At 42.5% G+C, this 26377-nt stretch overlaps 2 protein-coding genes and 1 pseudogene across 3 annotated transcripts; 2 read left to right on the forward strand and 1 right to left on the reverse strand.

Moving 5' to 3' along the window:
• Positions 1-10357: 10357 nt before the first annotated feature.
• LOC307101034 (glutamate dehydrogenase 1, mitochondrial-like) lies at positions 10358-11645 on the forward strand (annotated as a pseudogene). The gene has a single exon. The product of its transcript is annotated as a glutamate dehydrogenase 1, mitochondrial-like (transcript).
• A 5639-nt stretch (positions 11646-17284) lies between these two features.
• On the forward strand, positions 17285-20631 carry OR5BS1 (olfactory receptor family 5 subfamily BS member 1; the record flags this gene model as incomplete). The annotated part of the gene is made up of 2 exons (XM_079775429.1): positions 17285-18057; positions 20472-20631. 2 exons carry the CDS (start codon positions 17285-17287, stop codon positions 20629-20631), a joined length of 933 nt encoding a protein of 310 aa, XP_079631555.1.
• Positions 20632-23839: 3208 nt separating this feature from the next.
• On the reverse strand, positions 23840-25541 carry LALBA (lactalbumin alpha; the record flags this gene model as incomplete). Its single annotated transcript, XM_079775240.1, has 4 exons — positions 23840-23900; positions 24418-24493; positions 24931-25086; positions 25409-25541. The coding sequence occupies 4 exons, from the start codon at positions 25539-25541 to the stop codon at positions 23840-23842; spliced, it is 426 nt and encodes a 141-aa protein (XP_079631366.1).
• Between the last annotated feature and the right edge of the window lie 836 nt (positions 25542-26377).

Consider the following 26377-nt stretch of genomic DNA (forward strand, 5'->3'; position numbering starts at 1 on the left):
GAAAGTCAATGGGATTTATTGCCAGGAAGCCATAGTCTCTTGGCATTCACACTCTATAGCAGTGATGGCGAACCTATGACACGCGTGTCAGCACTGACACGCGTAGCCATTTCTGATGACACGCGGCCGCATGCTGAGGATGAAACATTTGCTACTCCTGAGGATGAAACATTTGCGACTAGAGTCTTGGAGTTAGTTTTTTCCTCAAAGTGACACACTACCCGAGTTATGCTCAGTTTTTTGGCGAAGTTTGACACACCAAGTTCAAAAGGTTGCCCATCACTGCTCTATAGCCTAATGACTGGGAAATTCTATATATAAAATCCCTTTGTAATAAAGTCTATAATATTAATTTTTCCATTATATTTTGTCTTCTGTCAGGTGAGGATGGCTTTTAGGGATATACAAAAGGAGGTAAGATTAAATATCAATTCTCTAAATTCCCTGGCCACATCACTTTCCTTTGCTCCCGTTTTTTTTCCATAATCTACTGTGATGTTGACTCTGATCAAGGTTTTCGTGTCTTCATCTAGTCCAGGAAACTGAGGCAAGAAGATGCCTAACCATTCCCTTGTGGAAATATGATCACATAGAGAGAAAACTGTTTCTACCAGAAATCCTCTCAGCAAGAATACCCTATGTGGTTATAGGAATGCTGATAAGTGACTGAGTTGGGAGGAGTCCCCAAGGGGCATGGTAAATTGCCTTATTAAGAGAGTACGTCTATTACCTGCAGGGAAGTGCAAATTAAAAGCCAGAGCTAAATTTCTTTGCTAAACAGAAACAACTCTCCTCCTCTGCTGTTCCTCCATACAGATTTCAGACTTTCTTCTATACAAATTCTGATCAAATATTTAAAAATATAGTCAAACATGAACTAGATTACTGGCCTGCCCAAGCACTGAGTTGTAATATTAGCTTGCTCACGGTATTGCTATATCTTGGTCCTACCAAGCCTTAGCTTTTTCGTTTTCTGTTTGTTACAGTGGAGAGCAACAAGCACTATCTATACAATGTGCTTGTATTTTACACAAAACTTAGAGCAAGTACTAATTTCATAAAATGGGAAATGGGAAACATCTGCACAGATTTCTTAACCTGTGTTCCTCTGAATAAAAATATAGCTTCATTTAAATTAAAATATAAATATAATATAAGCCTCCTGTGGTCTTAAAAACAGTAGTCCTCTCTTCCTAATTGGGGAGAACGATAGATAAAGAGATTGAGAAGCCACTGAAAATAAACTCCACTATTTCACTATCTCAACCACTCTTGGCCTTACAACTGCATCCCTTTCTATAGCTCAAGAAGCCATGTCATTGTATCCTGTTACTGTGTCTGGGACTTACTCTAGGAAAAATTATAGCAGTATTTTCCATATGGCTACAGGTAAAAGAGTGCAGTGGGTAGCGATCAGAAGCTTCATATTTCACCCAAGTTTCACCTTGGGGTTAGGGCACTTCCAATCTACCCAGCACTTTAGTCCCCTGAGTCATGAGTCTCCTCCAGGAAGAACTTGAGCTAGTGGGACTTGAGTGTGTTTGATTTCTATCCTCAGGGCTTATGTAGCAATGAAAAGTCCCATCTGACATCCTCAGTTCTGAATTGCTCTTCTGGTGCTGTTTCATAGAGTCCATCAGTCACAACCCCTGTCCTCATAGGTCCTCCAGGCTAGTGCAGACAAAATAGACACCCCAACCCAGACTTATAAGGGCAATTTTATACTTAAATACTAAGAGAAAAAGGAAAGCAAAAGATAGCAGGGAGAGGCCAAATTAAAATGTACTTTCTTTCTGATGATGTAAACATTAAGACCCAGCTCCAGAGCATTGTTATATAGAAAGACCATCCAGTCGGCTCCTGAGAGCTAGAAGTCCCAAAGTGTCTCATAAACAACAATGTACTTTGGGATGAGTAAGATGGAATTTTTTAAAGGTCCTTCACAGATACTTAAAGCTTCACCTCAGAGAACCACTAGAGACCCAATGGGGAGGGTAAAAGGGCCAGAGTGTCTCTTGCCCCTAAAGAGGCCAGGGCTCATCCCATTTCTTTATCCATCATTCAACAAACTTTTACTGAGCATATGCTGTATGCAGGGCATTATGTCAAGTGGTTTGGTGTGAGAGAGACAAAACAACACAAATTCTGCTTTCTGGAAACTTAGAGTTTAAGTCCCTTCCCAGGAAGCCCATATCTCCCACACAGACACCCCTATGTCTAACCAAGTCTATAGCCAGCGGAAACTGGCCCCTGAGTCTCTGACTGACCCCTCTGAATTCTCATTATTTTTCAGCTACAGGAAGATGCTCGGACTCGAGGTAAAAAAGCAGTATTCCAAGGTTTGGATTAGCCAGGAATAGTGGGAAGAAATAAGGAGGAGTTCATCCCAAAGTATCATCATTAGGCCTTCCATTTAGCTGAGAGCTAGAGTCCAGGTCCACTTTTCCTTTCCCCCTTCAGCTAAGCTTGGCATTGGCTTTCCTTGATCTTCCATGAGCACTGCCCGTCTCTCTTCTGTGCAGCCCAACTAGACAGGCACAGCAAGAACCCTTTCTCCCTTGGGATGGCTGTTGAGGACCTGGGGACACTCTCAGCCTTCAGTCAGACATGGCCCTTTTCAGTAGAGGAGAGAGAGCAAACGCAGAGGTGAGCAGCTTCCCAGCTCTGCTGTAAGGACTGAGCAGAGCTGGCATAGGGACTGAATAATGAGGAGGTCATAATGGAATGATTATTCAAGATGGCCAAGTTATAGTTCTCAAATGCCCAAATGCAAATTCTAGTGTTTCAGGAATATACTCAAAATACCCAGGAGCCTAGAATTATAGCTTGAAGGCCATATTTGTATCACCTTCCTTCACCCACCGAAGACGGAACTTATAAATCAGGGCTTTTCAAACTATTTCATGTATACAAATCACCTGGGTACCTTGTTTAAAAAGAAGATACTGATTTAGTAGGTCTAGGTGGGCCTCTGACATCCTAGTTTTCTAACAGGCTCCTAATGTGATGCCAAAGCTGCTGGATCAGACTTTGAGTAACAAGGGTTACTCAATAAATGACTGAGCCCAATGAAATATCCTCTAATGTCAGAATAAAATAAGATTTAATTCAGTGACTTCCAAATCCCATGGAAAGACTGAGGAGACTTTATATGTGAGTGCAGGAATCAGAGGGAGGAGAAAATCAAAAAGAGATTCTGACTACTACAGGGTCTCTCTGGGAATTGGAACTACTCTATGCTTTTCTAGCCCTCCACAAAACAGAGCGTGTAAGATTCCAAGCCTTCTTGGGGATCTATAAATATAGCCAGTCCAGACAGAACCCACTCTGATCTTTCTCCAAACCTGGTCAATCACCTCCACTCCACTCAAGAGTGATAAAGGAAATGGCCAAGCAGAATCCTTCATGAAATACAGAGAAAACTTTTCTTGGATGCTGATCCCTAAGGATCAACAAGTCAAAAGAGCCAAGCTTACCTCAGCTTGAAGAATGCTCTCCCTTATTCAGGGAAGGCTGACTTCCAAAGAGGTCACTGGGAACACCTGCCTATTGACCAAGGACCAATGACCAAGTTAGATTTAGGATCCTAACTGCTGTTGTTGCTTTTCTGCTGTCTAAAGTGATGGGTGAGGGAGAAATTCAGGATAAAATGAGAATTCAAGTCTCATATCAATTTTCCATGCAAAAGGAGACAAGTAAGAAGCCAAGGACCTGCTCCAGTGGCAATGGCCCGGTACAGAGGCATTTGACAAACTCGTAATGCCCAGCACTGGTTAAACAGGCCTGGTGGCCATGATTCACTATGCTTTGCAAGTGACCAGATATCTGGTGCCATATTCTGCAACCGCCCGTAGATCTTTAGTTTCCCCATAAGTTCTGGCCTCTCCCACCTGACTGGCTATACTCCAAACTAAGGATGTGAGCAGGACTCTGGAGTTTTAGGGAGATACTTCCAGACCCTTGTAACAGAATGACTCCTTTCTGTATCTACCTCAGGGATGAGTAAATGCTTAATGTCACCTGCATCCAGGACTGGGTAAGTGGCCTTTCTATGATAGTCCCTGAGGGAGATGGCATCCTCCTAGAAATGGGTGTAATGGCTAAGAATATATCTGGGTCTTGAGCCTTCAGAAGACCCAGATATATTATACTTCCAATATATATCTCTTCTAAAGAGGAAGGAGTTGGCCTCCCATCACTCTTAACTAATGAACTATAGAGCCAGGGCTTCCTCCTCCAGCCTCATCCCCAACAAAAATCCCTGGAATTGCAGGATCAGTCCTGGACTGGGAGGTCCTCTTCATTCAAGTCAGAGAATAATGGAATAAAAAATGATGGATAAGAAAAGAAAAGCCATGAAAATGGAGTTAAACATCAGGGACTTAGAAGTAAAAGGACTTAGGAGAAAATCAATAATATGAGATTCCAGTGTCCCAACATTGGAAGATGTCCATTTATTTACCATAAGAAAAAAGACTAAAAGAAGATCAGGCTACAACACTAAAGATTTAATTTAGACATTAGAAATGACTTTCCCATTAGTGACTATTGAGAAACAGAGGTCTGGGTAGTCCAGAAAGACAGAAACACCACGTTCTGCAGAGGACTTTGGAAACAGTTTTTAAAAAATCACTTTGATGTGTTTCAGGAATGGTCCCGCCTGAACCAGGAAATGGAGAAGGTGAACTCCCTAGACCCCTGTTGGAACCAAATTTGATCCTATCTTAGAGAGTTGGCCCTACTAAAATAAAATCCATTCCTCTTAAAGAGATAAACCTTTATACTTTATTTAAATTGATCAGTGTTGAAACCATCAAAAGAATAACTGACAGATAATGTTATATTTACATAAATTTTAAATGTAATTATTGTAAACCTTTACATATGAGGAACACTTTTGATTGGTTAAACCATATTAGATTTATGCTTTTACTTAATTTTAATATTCCTCTGAGCCAAGCATTAGAAATTTTCCTGACTTTCCTAATGAAAACACAGGCTCTGAAAAGTAATAACACTATGTCTCCTAACACCCAGCAAGAGCTCTTTCCTTTGGGCCACATGATTATCAGGGAATTGCAGCACCCAGAGCCAGTAATGCCATTCCAGGTAGAGAGTTATAACAAGATCCCTAAGGACAGTGGAGGCAAGGGAGGGGAGCCCCAGTGGTGGGATCTCTCTCCTTCATACACTCACAACCTTCTCTTATTTGGTACAGAAGCATCAGGCCTCCAGATTCCTGGACATCCCAAAATTTGAGAATTTTACTGCCCAGCACTGAAGAACAGCCATCAGGGGTCCAGGCCCACAACCTGAAAAGCCAGCACTCTGATTAACCAGCTTGCTACCCTGGACCCTAATCATACAATAAAGGAAGAAGACCTCCTTGGCTTCTGCCAGGTGTTTCACCCAGATGACCTGTCCCCTGAGCTCCACTCTGCCCAACCTACTGTAGTCAGGAACCCGGGCTCCATGGATCTTCACTCCAACTTGATAGAAGAGCACCCCACCAAGCAGATAGGATCCAATACAAGGAGTGAAAGATGGAAGAATGAGGGCAGGGCCAAGCCAGGATCTTTAGGTCTCTGGGATAAAGGCAAAGAGCCAAACGAGAGTGTCAGCTGTGGATAGTTCTGTATAGAGAGGAACATTCAGGAATCAGAGAGACAATTATGGGATAGAAAGATGAAAAGGTAGAAATTTTAAAAACACACTAAGAAAGGTGTGGCCATTATTCCCTTCTGGGAAGTGTTCTGGAAACTTACATTACCTTTGGGGCTTAATTCAGAATCAAGAGTCAAACACAATAGGTTCATAATAAACTCCATTGTCAGAATTTTCATTAATACAGTACTTGAATGTGCTGCCCTCAGAGACACTGCTTAAGTGATGCACTATTTCTATCATCTTTTCAACTCCCCTACACTTTCATCTGACATCCAATCCCATATGGAGAAGACTGTCTCATATGCTCACATGTAGCACAGACAATACTCTTATCTGGGCCTAACTAGGGCTTATTGGGAATTCTTTTTAAGACACAGCCTGAGTAATGGGTGATAGAGAAAAGTGGACTCATCTGCATGTGTCTAAGTATAGTGAGTGTATATTTTCTTGAATAGTCCCTTTTCAAATATTTTATCGCACTTTCCCCATATATTAGCAAAATACATGAAATGTTCCAATTTTTTGCAACAAGTTTACATCTTTCAGAAAGAACACATACACTCACAAAATCTCATCATCACTCAAAATTGTTTTGGTTCAGAAATTAAGGCAAAAAGCTTCCTTTCTCTTCAGTACAACATAGCAAGTGTAAGATACCAAAGAGTGAACACTACATAGAAAAAAAACAGAAGATGGTATGCAATCAGTGGATCTCCTCCCTTACTTTGTGTTGGGGTTGGGATAGGGTCATGAAGGTAGAAGCATCACCATGAGGACTGCTTATCCTTTCACTGCCTAGTAAACTAAATTTCTTTTATTCCCACCCATGAGACTGTGACATCTAGGGTACAGCTTTGGTGCCTGAAAAATAGAAGTTATTATGCAGACATCATCACTAACTCAGAAGAGGGGGTGAGACTCATGGGCAGAAATGCCAGGGTCTATGGCAGTGATGGGCAACCTTTTGAGCTTGGTGTTTCAAACTTCGCCAAAAAACTGAGCATAACTCGGGTAGTGTGTCACTTTGAGGAAAAAACATTATTTCGCAAATGTTTCATCCTCAGGAGCAGCAAATGTTTCATCCTCGGCATGCGGCCTCCTCAGCGGCCACGTGTCATCAGAAATGGCTACGCGTGTCAGTGCTGACACGCGTGTCATAGGTTCGCCATCACTGGTCTATGACATAACTGGGAACTTGGAAATCAAATGAGTCCCAAGCACATCAAAATTGCCAAGCAAGGAAACCAGCAAACAACTGATAAAATAAATGTGATGTGAAAGATATTTGCCCTATCAACTCTTACTGGGTAGTGGAATGTAGGGATAGAATGTCCAGATATGGTATTGCATTTGGTTCAATGAATAGCACTGTATACTAGAAGGTCTGGATTATGTGGGGGTCCAAAATGAGTCACTACAAGATGTCCCTCTGTGGTATGCAGATTATTTTGAGCTAAAAGCAACTTTAGCCATAGGCTCAAGAGAAACTTCTGCCCACTCCCCTTAACTACCTATGTGAATTAGAGGTCTTGCCCATAAGAGATTATCAGAGATCACTTCTTTTGATCTATTTATAGGGTAGGGCAAATTTTTATTTACTAATGGTCTGCTCTTCCTATCATCCTGCAATGACATTTTGAAGTTCATGATGTCTTACATACCCATGTTCTCTTTATACCTATGAACCTCTCTTGCATGTGGGGTCTCTGACTCTCTCATGTATGAGTATTTCCCATACATATGTATGTATTAAATTTGGTTATGTTCTCTTGCTAATCTGTCTCATGTCTATTTGATGATTAGACCAGACAGAAGAACCTTGAGGGTAGCGTGAAGTTTGTTCCTCCCCCCCAATTATAAGATCACGAACCCATATTGGCATTGCTCAAGTTATTCTGCTTTGTGGGCCTCAGTTTCCTCCCCTGTAAAGGAGGCACAACAGGAAAATGATGAAGGCTCCTTTTATTTCTAATATCCTGTGATCTAGATAGTCTCTCAGTCTACAATTCCAACATAGCTATTCCCCAGGCTGTGAAAAAGCCACCTAGTCCAAAAATATTTCCTATAAGAAAAGACTATTTAGGATTATTTGTCAAAAGTGGTAACTTTTGCACATATAAATGTACATATTACATGAGGGGGAAAGGTAGCTTTAAACTTCTTTCTAAACAAATGAACATAAACTCAGCTGGGTATGACTCAGTGGTTCAGCATCAGCCTATAAACCAGGAGGTCATGGTTCGATTCCCGGTCAGGGCGCATACCTGGGTTTCGCCCCGATTGCGGGGGCTCGATCCCCAGTGTGGGGCATGCTGAAATAGTAAGTACAGGAAATAGTTTAGGACTAGGGGGACAAAGAGAAGGGACTGGAGCGTCAGCAACTAAAAGCCTGCAGGAGATTCTCCAAGAGCTGAGTCTCAGATCTCTGAAGAGGGGTGCTACCCATCTGTGCTGCTATCTCGGGAGCTCAGAGTCGGGGCTTGTAGAACTGGGAGGGGCGGCTTTCTTGCTGCTGCTTTATCTGAGGGGGCAAGAGAAGACTAGTTCTGGGAGTGCTGAGCAAAAGCTGGAAAGCAGAACCCCAACTATTGCTGGTGTGATGCTAACAGAAACAACAAATAGTCTCCCTTTAGTGACAGAACCTAAGAAGAATTGGTTGTCAAAGGAGAGATACACTTTCCAGATTCTGTATATCACAAAGCTTTAAGAGTGGGTTGGAAGAATAGAGAGAGTACCTCAATAACTACTATGAACCTCCATCAGGATAAATATAAAGAAACCACAGCTAGGCACTTCATAATAAATACCAAAAAACAAAGAGAAAATGTTTAAAATAGCCTAGGACAAAAGACAAATTACCTTTGTGAATGAAAAAGGGGCCACATACTAAACCTGACAAGCTCAGCAGAGGCCTGCATGGCAAGCCTTACAAATTCAGAAACCTACTAAAGTAACCACACAGGACGGTCTGAAAGTAAAACCTCCTAACTAAAAGTGAGTAGCAGTTGGTAGTCATATCCTAGGCTGGTATCTTCTTTGACAACGGTCAATCTTTACCTGCCTATTGTCTTTTTGCATCTACAGTAACATACCTTTGGAATGTCAGTAACCCCCTTTTATCCAGACCCCTCAGAGCACATTCTCCCACCAGAACAAGAGCCAGGAACCCCTCATTAGTATCTTGTTCTCCAGCATGCCATCTCTATGTGCTATGAATGTTCACTATCCTATAAAGAAGTATATGTCTCTCTGTTTTACTTTTTATCCAATCTCAGAAATTTTGCCACTTTGCTTTCTCTCACCTCCCTAATTTATCACTAGTGGATTTCATGTAACCTCTTATATCTTCCCCTTTGATTATAAAATAAAGTGCAAAACTTCCATTCTCCAGAGCATTTTCTCAATCCATTGAGATTTTGCTTCCCAACAATTGTTATCAGTTTGGCTCAGATAAACTCATACTAAAAATTCTCTACAGGTTTGGACGTTTTTACCTGGACACCTTTAAACAGTACCACCTTTAGACACAGGCAAATGTGCTCTCGGTCTGGATTTGTGTTTTAGGGCTTCCTGTTGTCGGACATTCTTCACAGGGTGCCAGTCCTGCAGAATCCAGCTGATACACCACCCACAGCCAGCACGCTCCGTCAATCAGACCCAGGCCTGAGGAGCCCGCATGGATGTGGGATGAATTCCTTTTTTTTTTTTTTAATATATTTTATTGATTTTTTTACAGAGAGGAAGGGAGAGGGATAGAGAGTTAGAAACATCGATCAGCTGCCTCCTGCACACTCCCCACTGGGGATGTGCCCGCAACCAAGGTACATGCCCTTGACCGGAACCGAACCTGGGACCCCTGAGTCCGCAGGCCGACGCTCTACCCACTGAGCCAAACCGGTCTCGGCGGGATGAATTCTTTTAAGCAAAGACCTTCTGAGTTCATGAAGAACCAACCCAATGATGGGACAAGAAAGGGCCTCCATTTGTACTGTTTACCTGGGAAATAAGTCGGGGGTGAGCCTGCCGTCGAAGGAACAACCATTAGACTGAAAACTGGTTTCCCAACAGAAAGAAGCCTTAAGACAACGGGTTGGTATTTGAAAGTCATGAAAGAAAATAAAGGCAAACTAGAATTCTATACCTCAAAATGTACCTTAAATTGGAAGAAAAAGTACCTCAAAAATGAAGGGAGAGCTCCTCGGCCAGCCCCCACAGGGCAGGTGGGCTGGGCCGAGGGGCGGCGCCGCTGGGGGCCGGCCCGCCCGCATTCCCAGGGCCGCAGGGTCCCAGGGCCGCACCGGCTCCTCCGCTCCTCCGGGTCAGGCGGCCAAGCGGCCAGCGGCCGAGGGAAGAGGGCAGCCAAGGGCCCGGGGCCTCCCAGACCGCGAGCGCGCCTCCCGCGCGGCGCCCCCACGCGGCCGCCTGGGGAAACGCCGCTGCCGCCCCGCCCCTGCGGCCGCCGTCCCACAGCCCGCGGGGCGACGCTACGTACAGCAAGGCCGCAGCGGACCGCGAGGGTGGCCCAAACCTCAGGAAGGTGGAGGGCTTCTCCCACCCCGGCGCCAGCGTCCTGGAGGACAAGCTGACGGGACACGTCAAGACCCAGGAGAGCGAGGAGCACAAGCAGGACCTGGTGCATGGAGACCACGTGCTGAACCTGCCCTTCCCCATCCAGCTCAACAAGGGCTCCTGGGCGGTCATCCAGGGCGCGGGAGCCCAGCGCAGCCAGCACTGCACGCCCTGCGAGGGGTTTGTCTCTTACAGCAAAGATGTGCGTGTAGATGAAGTAAAAGCCTGACTTCTCTGATGACGTGTAAATGCGCTGTGGCTGATGTGCCCGTCAGGGGTGCTAAAGCTGGAGTTCAGATCAATCCCAAGAACTATGATAATGAACTGGAAAGGATCACAAGGAGGGTCCACATGGAACTTGCAAAAAAAGGGGCTTTACTGGTCTTGGCATTGATGCGACTTCCCCAGGTGAGCGGGAGCTGCCCGGGGTTGCTGACACCTCTGTCAGCACCCTAGGGCACTTTGATGTGAATGCACGTGTCCGCATTACTGGTAAACCCAGCAGTCAACGCATTATCCACAGTTGTAGCTCCACCATTGGCCGTTTCCAAGGGATTGGAAACTTCCTCAGTGAAGCTTCTTACATAAGCATTTTAGGAATGGCTTCCGGGTTTGGAGAGAAAACATTTGTTATTCAGGAATTTAGCAATGTGGGCTGCACTCTGAGATATTTGCATTGTATTGGTGCTAAATATGTTGGTGTTTGTGAATCGGGGAACACAGGGAATTTAGATGGCATTGACCTAAAAAAAAAAAAAAAAAAAAAAAACTAGAAGACTTCAAGTTGCAACACTGATAGATCCTGGGCTTTCTCAAGGCAAAGCTCTACAAAGGAAACATCTTGGAAGCAGGCATACTGATCCCTGCTGCCAATGAGAAGCAGTTGACTGAATCCAGTGCATCCAGAGTCCAAGCCAAGATCATTGCCAAAGCCACCAATGGACCAACAACTCCAGAAGCCGTTAAGATTTTTCTGGAAAGGAACATTATGGTTATTCCTGATCTCTACTTGAATGCTGAAGGAGTGACAGTATCTTACTTTGAGTGGCTGAAGAATATAAATCATGTCTGCTATGGCTGTTTGACCTTCAAATACGAAAGATTCTAACTACCACTTGCTCATGTATGTTCAAAAGAGTTTAGAAAGGAAATTTGGAAAGCGCTATGGAACTATTCCCATTGTACCCACAGCAGGATTCCAAAATATTACCAAGTGCATCCAAGAGAAACATTGTGCATCTGGCTTAGCTTACGCTATGGAGTTTTCTGCCAGGCAAATCAATCGCACAGCCATAAGGTATAACCTAGGATTGTACCTGAGAACAGCTGCCTGTGTCAATGCCGTTGAGAAAGACTTCAGGGTAAACAATAAAGCTAGCTTGACCTTCAAATTGATGGATCATAGCTGACATCTCAACTACTGTCTTCATCTGTAACTTCTGCAAACCTATCACATAGTTTTACATGTAACCACAGACATCTCTTTTTCATATGGACGTCATTCTCAACAAGTCAATCCAAATCAGCCCTTGAAGAAGAAAAACTTAAAGTTAGGAGATCATCATACACAGGTTGATGAGTGTGAAGGTTAGAAACTGCCTATGCCAGAGGGTCAGTTGAGGAATTTTGTCTTTAAATAAAAAGCCTCCTTTCATCTGGCTATGCTCCCTTCTCCATGGTTTGATCCCAACACTTTAGTTATCTTTTGTTTGAGATAAGCAGTCAGTTGCTTGCATTATTTTGCTCTGTCCTAGTCTGGGTGGGACGTGCTATAACTTTGACACATTTAAGAAGTGGGTGTGTGGCTTTTTCAGAAGATGATAGGGTCCTAAAATGAATTATTGTCATTTCACATCAGCAAAATAACTCAATTTTATGAGTTGCAAACAAAAATAAAAGCTGTTTCTCTTCACGCATTTTATTCCTTTAGAATGAAATAAGTACATTTTGCTGTGATAAAATTGTTTTTAATTACCAAGCCTAACATTGACTCAAGCAGTGAATGCTTATAAACATAAATGAAAAAAAACTAGCACTCTTATGACATAAAACAATCTTTTATAGCTCATCAGTTCTGTATTGTTATCCAGAAGAAAAAAAAAGGCCATATGGTTAATTATCTTCATAACTGATGGAAATTGTTTGTGTTAAGACTATCTGAATTTGCTAAACATAATTATGACATATAGTCCAAATAATGCAGGAACCTCCTTATCATGTTAATTTTTCATTTCCTTTGAAGATCTATTGTGTTGAGTAATCACACAGTATTTCAGGTAGAGTAACACCAACCCCACCCCCACAAAAATCCTATTTGGTTTTCCTGTCTGGAGTATGGCTGACAACTCTAAGTATTGCCAATGTCTCCACCTCAGCCTGATTTTGAATCCCCCCCCCCTTTTTTAGAGGTTTTCCATGCTACACACAAGCTTAATTAACAAACACTAGATATTATTTATGTATAGAATGTGCTTTTTTTAAAAAAAACAATAATACCCTTTCCAAAAATTTCTAATTACTTTGTAACTCCATGACTTAACCTGTTAATAAAAAGCTATTAAAATTCTGCCTTTTGGGCCCTAGCCTGGTAGCTCAGTTGGTTAGAGCACCATCCTGATACACCAAGGTTGTGGGTTTGAACCCTGGTCAGGGCACATACAAGAATTAACCAATCTATATATAAAAGCCTAATATGCAAAGTGTCCCCTCGGGAGTTTTACCGGGAGTTCCATCGCTTGCTATGATGTGCGCTGACCACCAGGGGGCGGTATGGAACAAAGGAAGGCCCCGGCTGGCAGCTGGCAGCCACTAGGGACCCTACCTGTGCAATAATTTGGTGCACTGGGCCTCTAATGAATGCATACATAAGTGGAACAACAAATCAGTATCTATCCATCTGTCTCTCAAAATCAATAAATAAAATTTTAAAAAATTCTGCCTTTTCAAAAAAGAAATGAAAGGGAAATATTCTCAGACAAACAACAGCTTAAGACATTTGGCACCAGCATACTTGCATAACAGAAATACTGAAAGGATTTCTTGATATAGAGAGAAAAAATGTTCCTAAATGGAAACATTGAAAGAGGAAAGAATTAGGAGCACCTGAAAATTTGAAATGTGGGGAAATTCAAATTAATATTGATCTGTATAGTAACTTAATGTCTTGAGGAATTATACACATACATACATATGTATACATGTATGCACACACATATAATCAAAATGCATGACAATAACAGCACAAAACATTGGAGGAGGTAAAAAAACAAACAAACATTAAAACTATGCTAAAATCCTTATATTGCCCAGGAAAGAGTAAAAGTTCTAATTTATAGGATCAGTGTGGTAATATCCATGGCAACAACTAAAACAGGAGTAAAAGACTGTCTCCTAATAGAAAGGAAAGAATGGAGTGATTTTTTTTAAATGGTTAATCCAAAAGAAGACAAGAAAGAGAAAAAGAAATTTATAGCAGGTGTGACAAATAGAGAACAAATGGTGAGATGGAAAGTTAAATCCAACTACATCAGTAATTATATTAAATGTAAATAGCCTAAGTACTCTGACTAAAAGATTATCTTGCTACTTAAAAGAATTTTACCTTAAACATCAGGTACAGAAAGGTTGACCATAAAAGGATAAAAATGCTACATCTCATAAATAATAAAAAGAAACATCAGAGGCCTGTGGCTTTCTTGACAAAGGTCAATCTTTGCCTCAAGCGAGCCATCTGTTGTCTTTTTGCATCTGAGATAACATACCTTTGAAATGTCAGCATAATCTTTTCCAGACCCCTCAAGGCACAACCACAGGCACCAGAGGGGTAGACCCCAGAACCCTCACTGTCATCTTGTTCCCTCCATAACAACTCTGTGTGGTGCATGATAATTATTAACTATCCTGTACCCACCAATGTAAAAGAAGTATGTCCCTCCATTTTGCTTCTTATTCAGTCTCTGCTTTGCTTGCTCCTGCCCCCTTATGGATTTCATGTAACCCGCCTTACATCACCTCTTTTTATTCTAATGTATAAAGCTGCAAAACTGCCATTCTCCAACGCATTTTTCTCAATCCTTTGAGATTTCACTCCCTGGCAATTATTGTCAATTTGGCTCAAATAGACTAAAAAAATTCTCAATTTGTTTGGACAATTTTTACATGGACATAACCACTAAAAATGATAATTATATAAGTGATAGAGGTACTAATTATTGCTACAATGGCAATCATATTGTAATATATAAAGGTTGGTCAAATACTGAATGGCTAAGTTTCCAAGCAAAGGATCTGCAGAGTTATAGTCTTTGAAAAGAGAACAAGTAATCAGCCAAACCTTTAAAATAGTCAAAGTGATACTCCAGTTATATTTAATCAACTCCCTGACTGTTGATGTTGCAGATAAATTCTGGAGAGGAAAGTAACCTTTGGTGACTTACATGCATAATTGGATGAAAATGTGATATCTAGAAAATACACATCACTTACATATACTTTCTACTTCTGTATATATTTAAATTTGTCCATAATAAAAAGTTTTTACCACAATAAAAATTTTGTTTTAAAGTTTTTAATCTATTTGGATTTTATTTGAATTGCAATAAATAAAAAACACATTTTTATTTTCTTCTTTTATCATTAAAGTATCTTTAATATATTTTTCATGTTTAAAGTATCTTCAATAACTTTTTTTCACTTTTGTCTTTTATCATTATCTTATTTTTATAATGACAGATATAAATTTAAAACATAAGAAAATGGGAAGGGAAAAGGGAGAGAAGAAGAGAGGAAGGGAGGGAGGCAGATAAAGAAGGTGGGAGGGAAATTCAACCTTTAGAACTAAAAGGCCTTAGAATACTATATTCTTCTTTTATTTTTTTATTTCTTTATTGATTAAGGTGTTACATATGTGTCCTTATTCCCCCATTACCTCCCACCCCCTATTGTCTGTGTCTATTGATTAGGCTTATATGCATGCATGTAAGTCCTTTGGTTGATCTCTCCTCCTTACCCCCACCGTCCCCTACCTTCCCTAAGGTTTGACATTCTGATTGATGTTTCTCTGTCTCTGGATCTGTTTTTGTTCATCAGTTTATGTTGTTCATTATATTCCACAAATGAGTGAGATCATATGATATTTATCTTTCTCTGCCTGGCTTATTTCACTTAGCATAATGCTCTCCATCTCCATCCATGTTGTTGCAAATGGTAAGAACTCCTTTTTTTACCACAGCGTAGTATTCCATTGTGTAGATGTATCACAGTTTTTTAATCCACTCATCTGCTGATGGGCACTTAGGCTGTTTCCAAACCTAGCTATGGTGAATTGTGCTGCTATGAACATAGGGGTGCATATATCCTTTCTGATTCGTGTTTCTAGTTTCTTGGGATATATTCCTAGAAGTGGGATCACTGGGTCAAATGGGAGTTCCATTTTTAGTTTAGAATACTATATTCTTTTTTTTTTTAGAATACTATATTCTTATCTTTAGAAATTACTGGCCATCCTAGGGCCCCAGTTATATGATGCAACCCACTGAAACAAGAGTGATACAGGAGAGGAGTAGTCGGCCCTGGAGAACTCATTCAGACTCAGATCAGACCTCCTGCTTAAAGGCCTCTCCAGGGACCTCCCAGATTCTCTAGGTCAAGTCCCTCTGGCCATTGTTATTTGGGCAGCAGAGTCAAAAAGGCTTCCCTTTGGAGAGAAAGACCACAGGGATTTTACCCTGCTCAGAAGTTCCACTCTGCATCTTCTAAAGAAGGACAAGGTCAGGAAAGCCGCAGCGCTCTAACCACGTCGGTGGCTTTTGTTCCAGTGTTGGAACAGATACCATTCAGGTATCCTCCACTGAGAGCATCTCTTGTTGGCCTGTGAAGACAAATCTCCATCTCATTAAATGCATCTTCTTCTAAAACTATTCACTCTGGGAACCTGTGAGTGCACAATTCATGAACAGAAATCAAATCTTCATTTATCATCTTCCTGAGTTATCTCTCAGGAAGGGAGGGGTGACCAGTTTACCTTCCTCTGATTTAGACTAAATCCCATAACTGTACATTTTACCAGGTGTTCTAGGAGTTCTTTTATGTTTTGTCTCTCCTTTTTTATTTTGGCTTTACCATCCCAGTGATGTGGAGAAAATGGTCCAAGTTTGACGTGGTTTTATCCAAATCTCCTGATACCAACGCGTGGACTCTCATGTTAAATCCTGAGATTACAGTGCAAACAGTGGACGTTATAATTTCACAGAAACCCTGGATGGGAAGCCCTTGGAGTAAGTGACGTGCCCAGCCCTCATGTCCACTGTGAGGATTCCTTCCTGTTGGGCTTCCATGAAACCAGGAAGCACCTTTGTGTGCCACTTCTGCTTGGGTTGACACGGAAGGGGAGAAGGAGTTTCTACTTAGTACCAGAAATACTCAAGGAAGACCATTCCTCAGTGGTTAGGATTTCTAAGCTGAAATGGACTTTAGAAGCCACATCGTTTCCCCAGACTGTTTTTTATTGAGTGAGGCTATTCTGTTGTTTTTTTAACTCACAAATTGTGGCAGGAGAGGTCTTGTGCCATCATCAGGTGTCCCAACGCCGTAGCAATCGTTCAAACGTGCATCACGGTCTGTCCGCTGGATGCCAGCCAAACGTTTATTACTGACTCACTACGCCAGCCAGCCAGCCCTCCTGGGGTTCGAACGCGGTTCCTTTTGGAGCTGGAGAACAGCACTTCTCCGTACTCTGGCATCTGTTCCCAACTCCCTTCCTTTCCTTTTCCAGTCTGGATCATCGCTGTTCTCTTCTCTTCCCTTCCTAGGTCTGATTCTCTACACTCCTCCTCCCCACCTCCGCACCTTGGCCAGTAGGTCACTGCCTTACGCTGGGAAGGGCTGATGAGATCTCACTTGGCAGGGCTGCCTTTGCTGCACGGTCTGTTCTGTGTCAGCCAAGAAGCTTCACTCACAATGCCTCTTCACCAGGCATGTCCTGGGACTGGTAAGCCGTTTCAGCATTCTTTTCCGTTCTTGTCCCTCTAAAGGAGAACTTGACTGCTCCATGGAAATTGGCAACATAACCACAGTCACCGAGTTTGTTCTCCTAGGACTATCCAACAACCCGCAGATCCAGGTAGTACTCTTTGTACTGTTCCTGGTGATTTACCTCCTGACCCTCACAGAGAACCTGCTGATGCTGCTGGTGATCAGAGCTGATTCCCACCTCCACACCCCCATGTACTTCTTCCTGAGTCACCTCTCCTTCCTGGATGCTTTCTATTCCTCAATCATTGTGCCTAAACTGCTCGAGAACCTTCTTTCCAAGTGGAAGACTATATCCCTTCTTGGGTGTTTCACCCAGATTTTCTTGGTCATATTTTCTGGAGCCACTGAAGCTTGCCTCCTTTCAGTCATGGCCTATGACCGGTTCCAGGCTGTGTGCCACCCACTGTTGTACATGGTGGCTATGGACAGGAAGGTGTGTACTGGCCTGGTGGCAGCATCTTGGGCCGTAGGAATGGGGAGTGGCCTTGTTAACACCCTTCTCCTGGCTCAACAGAACTTCTGTGGCCCCAACTTCATCCACAGTTTTGTCTGCGAGCTTCCTTCAGTGCTCCTTTTGGCCTGTTCTGACTCCTACATTAGCATCGCCTCCATCCTGACAACCGTGGGGGTCCTGGGGTTTGGCACCCTTGTCCTATTGCTGGGTTCCTACACCCGTATCATCATGACAGCCCTGAGGATCAACTCTGCCCTGGGTCGGAGCAAGATCTTCTCCACCTGCTCTTCTCATGTTCTTGTGGTCACCATCTTTTATGGTTCAGGAGTTTTCAGGTATGTCATACTATACCTCCTGAATATAAATGTAGGATATTCCAAGTGGCCTTGGTCTGTAGAACCAAGCATTGCAAAAGTAGCAGGATAATAATTGTGATATAATTCAGAAGGCTGGGCTCTAGTCCTGGCTCTGCTGTGGACAAACTGTATGAATTATGAAAAATCCATTTTCTTTTTGAGGCCTCAATGGTCTACTCTGAAAAATGAGCTTATTCAAGGACTAAACATGTTCCTAATTACTTTAACCTATGATGTGGGAGTTCTCAAAGGGAAATCAAGGAGTCTTTAGTAGATTTTTATTCAAAAAGTAAAAACATATCCTTGAAACAGATCCCATCTTTCTTTCCTGCTGGAAAGTGATGTCTCCAAAGCTTATTTATGTTATAACTATTTATTAGGCACCTACAAGACACCGGGTGCTTTACATGATTGATTTGGGCATGTATCATACTATAAGAAAAATATTGGTAACTCCATTTTTATATACGGAACCCAAGTTGCAGGAGTAACCAGGTAATTTCTCAAAGGCCCCAGAACAAGTTAGTCATGGAGCCATAATTTAAAACAAGTCTCACTGACTTCAAGCCTCATGCTGTTTCCTACCATGCTCCTCTCAAACATAAACAGCTCCAGCTGATGAGTCCTCACTTATAGGAGGCACAGTACGTATGGCCTGAGTTCTCTATTAGTGAAATGCAGATGGGTTTGCACAGATGGCTCCGTACTCGTCTCACCTGTCTGTGACTTGGAGAGAAACCAGAGGTGGGAAAAAATTATAAAGAATCGTCTAGGAGAGCTCACCTGAGCCTGTGGGCAAATCTCCTCATCTCTCTCTGTCTCGGTATCCTCATGTGCTGTAAGAGGGCAATAAGATTTCTCCTACCTGCCTCACAGAAACGTCAGGAGAGATGAAGTCGATGATGAAAAATCATAGTAAAACAAATATCTTTTTTAACCAAGCATACCAGAACTCACAAAGAACATTTCAATGATGATGGTACTGTTGCTAAAAATAATAATAGTAATTACAATAATAATAATAATAATAAGTAATGCTTCTGTGGGAAATACTCCCAGTGGCACTTTAACAAGATACAGCCAAAATTTTAATCTTATTATTTTAAACTTATATATTGTGCTTAACACATTTTTATCCTCCACTTTATTTACCAAGCTTGGTCTTTTCTATGCCAGAGGAAAATGCACCTAAAAAGACAAATGTTTGTCCCCTACTCATTATAAAAATAATGTGCTATGATCCAGAGCTGGGAATGTTGGGAACAACGACAGTTTTATTGGATTAAGCTTACAATTTTGCAAGAAACAATGATCACAGGGTGAGAACATGTACAGGCAGTCCTCGGGTTACGTCGGACTCGACGTATGTCATTTCGTGGTTACGTCACCATCTCCCATTTATTTATAATTTAAAAAAAGTTCCAACATTTCGATATATGTACATATGTGCTTTATGTTTTTTACTATTTATTTACCACAAGTAAAGGTCAGGAATTGTTCTCTTTCTTTTAATTTTTTTTTTTTTTACTGTTTCACTTCATTACTGCTGTGTATGTGCTCCATGTGAGTGATGTAGGTGTTTATGTAGGTGGGTTCCGACTTACGGCGAAAATCGCGTTATATTGCGCCCCGCTGTAGGAACAGATCTCCGACATAACCCAAGGACCTACTATAGTTATATATATATAAGGAAGAGAAGAAAAAAATTTCTCACATTATCATCACAGCTATTAAAGGAGGGTGCTTTGGGGAGTATGAATGCTATGGAAATGCATGGAATTATCATTAGTTCTACTCTAACCTGCAGCACTTGATCTGCTGCAGAACTTTTTTGCCCAGGGCAGCTCCTGTAATGTCCTGCATAAGATCACTCATATTTGGCCCTGGCTAGTGTGCTGAATGGTTAGAGCATCAGCCCACACACTGAAGGGTCATGGGTTCGATTCCCGGTCAAGGGCATGCACCTGGTCAAGTCACAGGTTTGATCCCCAGCCCTGGTCAGGGCGCTTGCAGGCGGCAATCGGCAATCGATGGATGGTTATTTCTCCCCCTCCCCCGCCCCTCTCTGTCTTTCTCCCTTCCCTCTTTCCCTTCCTCCCTCCCTCCCTCCCTCTTTCTACTCTCTTTCTCTCAGAAATCAATGGAAAAAATATCCTCAGGTGAGGATTAACAAAAAAAAGATCACTCATGTTTGAAGGCATTTGAAGGCAGAAATGCTTAACTTCTCACTCACTGACCACACAGTCATTTCTAGGTGCTGCCACCAGTGACAGTTGGCTCAGCCCTGAGGACCCTCTCTGCAGAATCTCTGGGATGGGATAGACTGTGGCTGCCAACAGTACCGTGACCAATGTCCTGAGCTCAGTTTATCCCTTTGTGCACTTGCCTTCCAGGTACATGACTCCAGCCTCTGGTTCAGTCCTGGAGCAAGTGCTCTCCATGCAGTACAGTGTGGTGACGCCTCTGCTCAACCCCCTCATCTACAGTCTGAAGAACCAGGAGGTGAAGGCAGCTCTGAGGAGGATGCTGGCCAGGCAGCCCAGGCTGACCTAACCCAGGCCCCACCGCCTCGCCCGGAGGAAAAGTTACGGGAGAGAAGAGGAGGCAAAAGAGCTGCCACCACTCAGTGATCTCAGCATTCGTTCTTTCCCAAAACAGAAGTCTGCGTTTTTCTCACCCCAGCGCCCTCCCCAGTCAAGCGAGTTTGGGAAACTTCCACAAACCAGATGACACCATCCATAGGGGGCCCAGTCACCACACAGGAAAATGCTCACCGCTTCACTGGCCATTTCTACAATGATCGCTTTTCCCTCTCACTTCTTGTCTTTTCCACCCCTCCCCTTTCTGCCTCTTCCTCACTCTTCTATTTTTGTCTATGCACAAAGTGTAAATCAACCTAGCTGGCCACTAGCAAATATCCCACTGCATTCTGGGAGAGTCCAGTCTTGGAACTGTGAGACCCAGCTTCTCCTTTGTTCCCTTCCCAAAAAATTCCTGGCAAGATCTACAGCTCCATAATAACTCAGAAAGAAAGAAATAAAATAAGTGCATCTCCTCCTGTCTTTGTTCTTAACAACTGACATCTAAACTAAAGCCTAAAAAAAATAATAATAAAACCTAGCAAATAACAAATCCTCAATAACTACTTGTTGACAATTTAAGGAATGAAGGCTAAGTTCGTCTGAGGAGTTCTTTCTCTTAAATGATCCTAGAAAATGGGAGGAGGTGAATATCATCCTCTGACATGTAAGTCTTGAGAGCAAAGCCCCTATCTAATAGCTTCTGTATCCTCAGTGTCTAGAATAATCCTGTCATCTAATAGATGTTCATTTAGCATTAGATAAGTGGGGGGGGGGGGGAATGAATGAATGAAAGAGAAGGGGGAGTGGGAGAAGAAACATATTAAAAAGAATATTTAATTTTATTCAGTAAAATTCTTGCATTCACAACAATATAGATATCAGAGGAAAAGTAGCAGGGAGAAAAAACTGGGATAGAAAGAGAGAAAAAGAATCCATATTTTGGGGCACTGTCCTGGGTCCTCCTCACATAGAGCTCTGTGAATGGCATGCGCAGTGACAGCCCCTGCCCTGAGCCTCCTCACAGCCCCCCTTAGCCTGGACCACTTCAGCTCCCTGCCTATTCAAGACATCCCAGCCTGCAGGAGTTGGAGAGAGCAGAGCAAATGCTCAGCTGCCATCCCACCTCCCATTCAGCTCCCAAGAAAGTTCTCAGGAAGAGAACAATAGCAGTTTCCCTCCTGTTTCTACCTAAAAGCCAAGATCTCTGCATCGGTCCAGACTACCTCCATGCCAGCTCCCTGTCCTTGACCTTCTGACCCCAGGGTAAGATCCTCTCTGAAAATAAATGTATTGTCAGTTTCTTTCTGCAAAGGCCTCTGAAGATTATGGCCTTATATATAGTATACCCACAAGTGAAATTTCCTAATCTTCTCTATAGGATGAGGGCCAAGGCTATGGGGCTGAGCCAGCCTCAATTTTAGTTGCATTTCTGCTCTGACCACTTGATGGAGCTGGGCCCTTATATTTTCCAGAGCATATGGCTCCCTGAGCCTGTAACTGAGGCAGAGTAAGAAGTAAGAAGTAGATGTGTGAGCTCAATGGGAGGAATGGACATCCAATCCTGCCCTTACCATACACCCATACACAGGGATTACTCCTAAAATTCTGTATACTTGGGAGAAAGCTTTTTGTCCCATAATTAGGAGGGGAATAGCATGCAATGCATTGGAAGATGCATCACATTGTATTTACATTCATACAAAAATTTGATATGATGAATATCAAGTTATTTCCTGAGAACTTGTATTCATTAAGTATAGAGGAGGGATGATCTCCCCACCCCTGCCTAGCCCTATAGGTCCCTAAGTAGGCCATGTGGGCCTCATTTGGAAGCTGCTAGTCTCTGCGATAAGTAAAGTCAGATTGCCTAAAGCCCCAGCGGGTAGAGGGGGTGGGGGCAGTATAATTAGCTATATTAGGCATCTTAGGAGAGCAGGAAGAAGAAGACAGGAATTAGAAGATAACTCAGCTAATTCAGAAATGTGGTAGATTAAATTGGAGTTTTAGAATGTTGGATTGTCAAAGAAGGAAGAGATTTCTGAAAAACCACCTAGGTTAAAACCCTCATTTTAAGAGACAAACTTGGGGTACAGAGGACAGAGGTAACCTGCCCAGATTTGAACCATCAATGAGCAGCACAAACAGACATTAGTACTCAAATCTCCTGGTTTTCCTTCTTTCACATTTCTCATAATAATTGGAATAAATAAAGTTATGTGAAAATCCTTCTTCAAAACAAGTGAAGCGGCAAGGAGGGGTCATGGAAAGCAGGGTCCAAACCCAAAGGCCCCGGTGTCGATTCTTCTATTACTGAGCTGACTGTAAGCGTCCTCTGTTTTTAGCTCTAGTTTCCAGAAAGAGTTCCTCTCAGCTCTTTGTGAAGAGGATTTCCTTCTCTCAAAGACAAAGAAATCCCTCTACCCTTTTCAGATGACTGAAGCCCCTGCCCTTGCTGTCTTTTCCCCACCCCACATCTCCATCTGTCAAAATCCCACATACAAAGCCAACTCAAATGCTACTCCTTTCATGAATCCTTCCTTGATCCCTTTTCCCATACATACCCTCAAATATAAATGATCTCTCCTCTTATGAATGCTCAGGGCACATTTCTAACCTTACCCATGATGTTTATGATACTATTCCTTGTATATTATTATTTATTAGTGTTTATTCCATCTCTCTTACTAGTTCCTTTAGACAATTTTGGATCCCCTCTATAGTTCCTTGAATATTCTAGGTGATCCATAAAAGTTTTTTGACTGAGTTGGCACAGAAAGTAAATCCATCTTTCTGTTATAAGTTCAGCCTACTTCCTTTTCAGTAAAGATAGAAGGTACCTATGATCTATGGCTTCAGTACCCACCCCCACACCCTTTTCCCTCTCCCTCCAGGAAGAAAATACAGCCAGCCATTCAAAATCAAACCCTTTATTTAGGAGAGAGGTAGAATCCATTGTTGTAGTGAAAGTGCCACCAGGGGCATTCAGCATGGGACAAAAGTCTAGTGCACCAGTCACATATCCATAGAGAATTGTCCTCACGTGTCCAATGGTGTTACTACAGGGCACAGGTCTCAAAGACAAATTAGCTTCAAGTGAGTAGAAAGATGCAAACTGGGGTATCTTTGGGGAAGAGGAGTTCCAGAAGCAGAATAAGAACAGAAGCAAGGACAGTCGGTGCTCACAACTTCTCGCAGAGCCACTGTTCCAGCTTCTCAGAGCAGAGTGGCTTATGGGGCAACCTGATAACGGAAAGGAGACAGGGCAAGTTGGCTGACTGGATCTTAGCTTAAACATCCATCTAACTTTATCCTCAGGAGAGCTAAGGTGGAACAGTATGGGTGAAAATTACAGAAAGACTTTCCTAGCCAGATGAGCCACCTAGTGGAGTAGGGTCCATTTTTAAAACTAAAAAATAAAATAAAATAAAAAATTTCAGGGCTAGATAAGGTATACAGAGGTACTGAGGGTTCACTTTAGGGACGAGGACTATATAAGTAGAATCAGATGTGCAAGTCTAGCTGAAAGGAGGTTGGGTCTCAGCCTTCTATGGGGAACTCCTATTAGGACAATTGCCAAACAGGAGTGGAGTGATGGAGGCTTAAAACTTGGAAACCTGAAACTGCTCAATGAGTGTTGCTTTGGAGACTATATTCTAGATTAAATGGCCAGAAGATAGAGAGGGGAGGAATGGTACAGGAGCTAAAGGGGTGAGAAGAAGAAAGGGAAGGGGAAGTAGAAAATAGAATAGGGACTCACCAGTAGTCAATTCCTTCACTATCCAGGATCTTCTTGGCACACATCATGTCATCAGTAAGGTCATCATCCAAGAATTCTGGAAATAGTTAGGGGGGACAAAATGAGAGAGCTGAGAGTTATCCAGAAAAGTTTTTCTCTTCCCTGGATCTAGTAGGTCTGGTCCTTCTCTGGAGGCTTATGCCTATTGCCTTTCTACATAAGAAAGCCAATACAGAAATCCAATGCCTCCCCTAGCTGAGGAGCATGTCTGGAGGAATTATCAACCTCATCAACTGACTTACTCTGAAAATGCTAAGTATCAGACTTCAAGACTCCCAGACAGCTCAGATCACCTACCCATAAACTTCAGGGGACTGTTCATGATTTGATGATCATGAAAATTTTTAGCAGCCTCTTACATAGTATTCTCAATTCAAGTCCCTAAGTTGATGTGGAGTCCAAGGCAATGAATCCAGAGACCATCCAGGAGGAGGCTCAGAAAAACAGAGAAACGGGGTAAAAGAGGCTACTCACTATCACAGGAGATGTCACAGATGTTCCTTGACTGTATCTGATTGTCCCTGCACCAAAGTTTATTATTGATCTGGAAGAGTCCATATTCTGTCTTGCCATTGTTATCGACTATGGTTTGTGTGTCATAACCACTGATATGAAATATGTTACAGATCCCTGGGAAAAGAGGAGAAAGGTATCACAGAAATGTCCAGGCATCGCATAAATGAGGACCTGTATTCCTAGAGAGAAAATGGCTCTCCAGCAAGCCTCCAAATATGGCAAAGCAACATAGTATCTTGATGAGATAAAAAGAAAAGTTCCAAAAAGATCAGACAATGGGAGAAAGAAAATATAGGAGAATAAATGTATTAAACATGTAAATAGATCAACATAATAGGGTTACTAGATAGTTTAATGAAAGTAAGGATGAAAGGGGCGAGAATAGAGAAGAGAAGCTGGTGAAGAATGGGATGAAGCAAGGCAGCAGAAAACTCACATTCAGGTAGAGTGACGCCTCCATAGCCATCCATGTCCTTCAGCACCTGGGACAGCTCACATTTTGTAAATTGCTTGGCCTGAAGGGCAGGGAACAGAATGCCCACCAGGAGCAGAGACGTGAAGGACATCATGTTGGCTCCCCCCAATAATCTTAAGTGGGCGCACCACTCATTCCCCACCTCCTTTTATTTGCGGAGGAAGCCTCATGAGCCCTGGCGCCAAGCCCTGCTTCTAGGAAAAGGATGAAGAACAATGAGTTGTGCCACACAGAAACACTGAGCCTGCCAACTTCCTTCCGTAATTTCACCCCACTTTTCCTTCCCCTTCCCTAATCTCTAGTCCATTCCAGGTATTGTTTTTCCTCTGTCCAGAGAGAGTTCCAAGCATGATCCTGTTCCCCAGTTGGCTTTATTTATACCTTTGTTTCTTGTGGGGTTGGTTCTAGGAAGGAGGATGTCCCCAGCCAACCTCAAGAACAAAGGAGACCTCAGGGGTATTATGAGTGAGGCAATTAGAATATAAAATAAAAGTCCATGGCCAATGCCCCTTTCCCCCTACAGATATACAGAGTATGTAAAAGGAGTATATGTCATTATATGCCATGGTCCCAGGATTAGAACTAGCACTTGTCCAGTCAACCCAAGCATAGTACAAAGCCAAGGAAGAGTCCCTTGATATAGTGGTTCATGGCTGAGGGCTCAGGAATGGTTATAAAATATGGCAACACAGACTTTAAGAATCAGATATAACTTGGATCTAGAGACTCACTACTTCAGGAAAACAGAGAACTTGAAAAGTGTGTGTGACGGTACATATTCATGTATCCTATGCACTATTATCAGGCTCCCACCTCCAACCCCCAAACCTGATTCTGCACTGAAATTAATTGAAACATTATGTAAATCCAAGACTAATAACTTGTAGCAGATTTGTTCATGGGTATACTAGTAGAAACTTATAGACACAC

The sequence above is a fragment of the Cnephaeus nilssonii genome (genome assembly GCF_951640355.1).
Source record: "Cnephaeus nilssonii genome assembly, chromosome: 6".
Lineage (NCBI taxonomy): Eukaryota > Metazoa > Chordata > Mammalia > Chiroptera > Vespertilionidae > Cnephaeus > Cnephaeus nilssonii.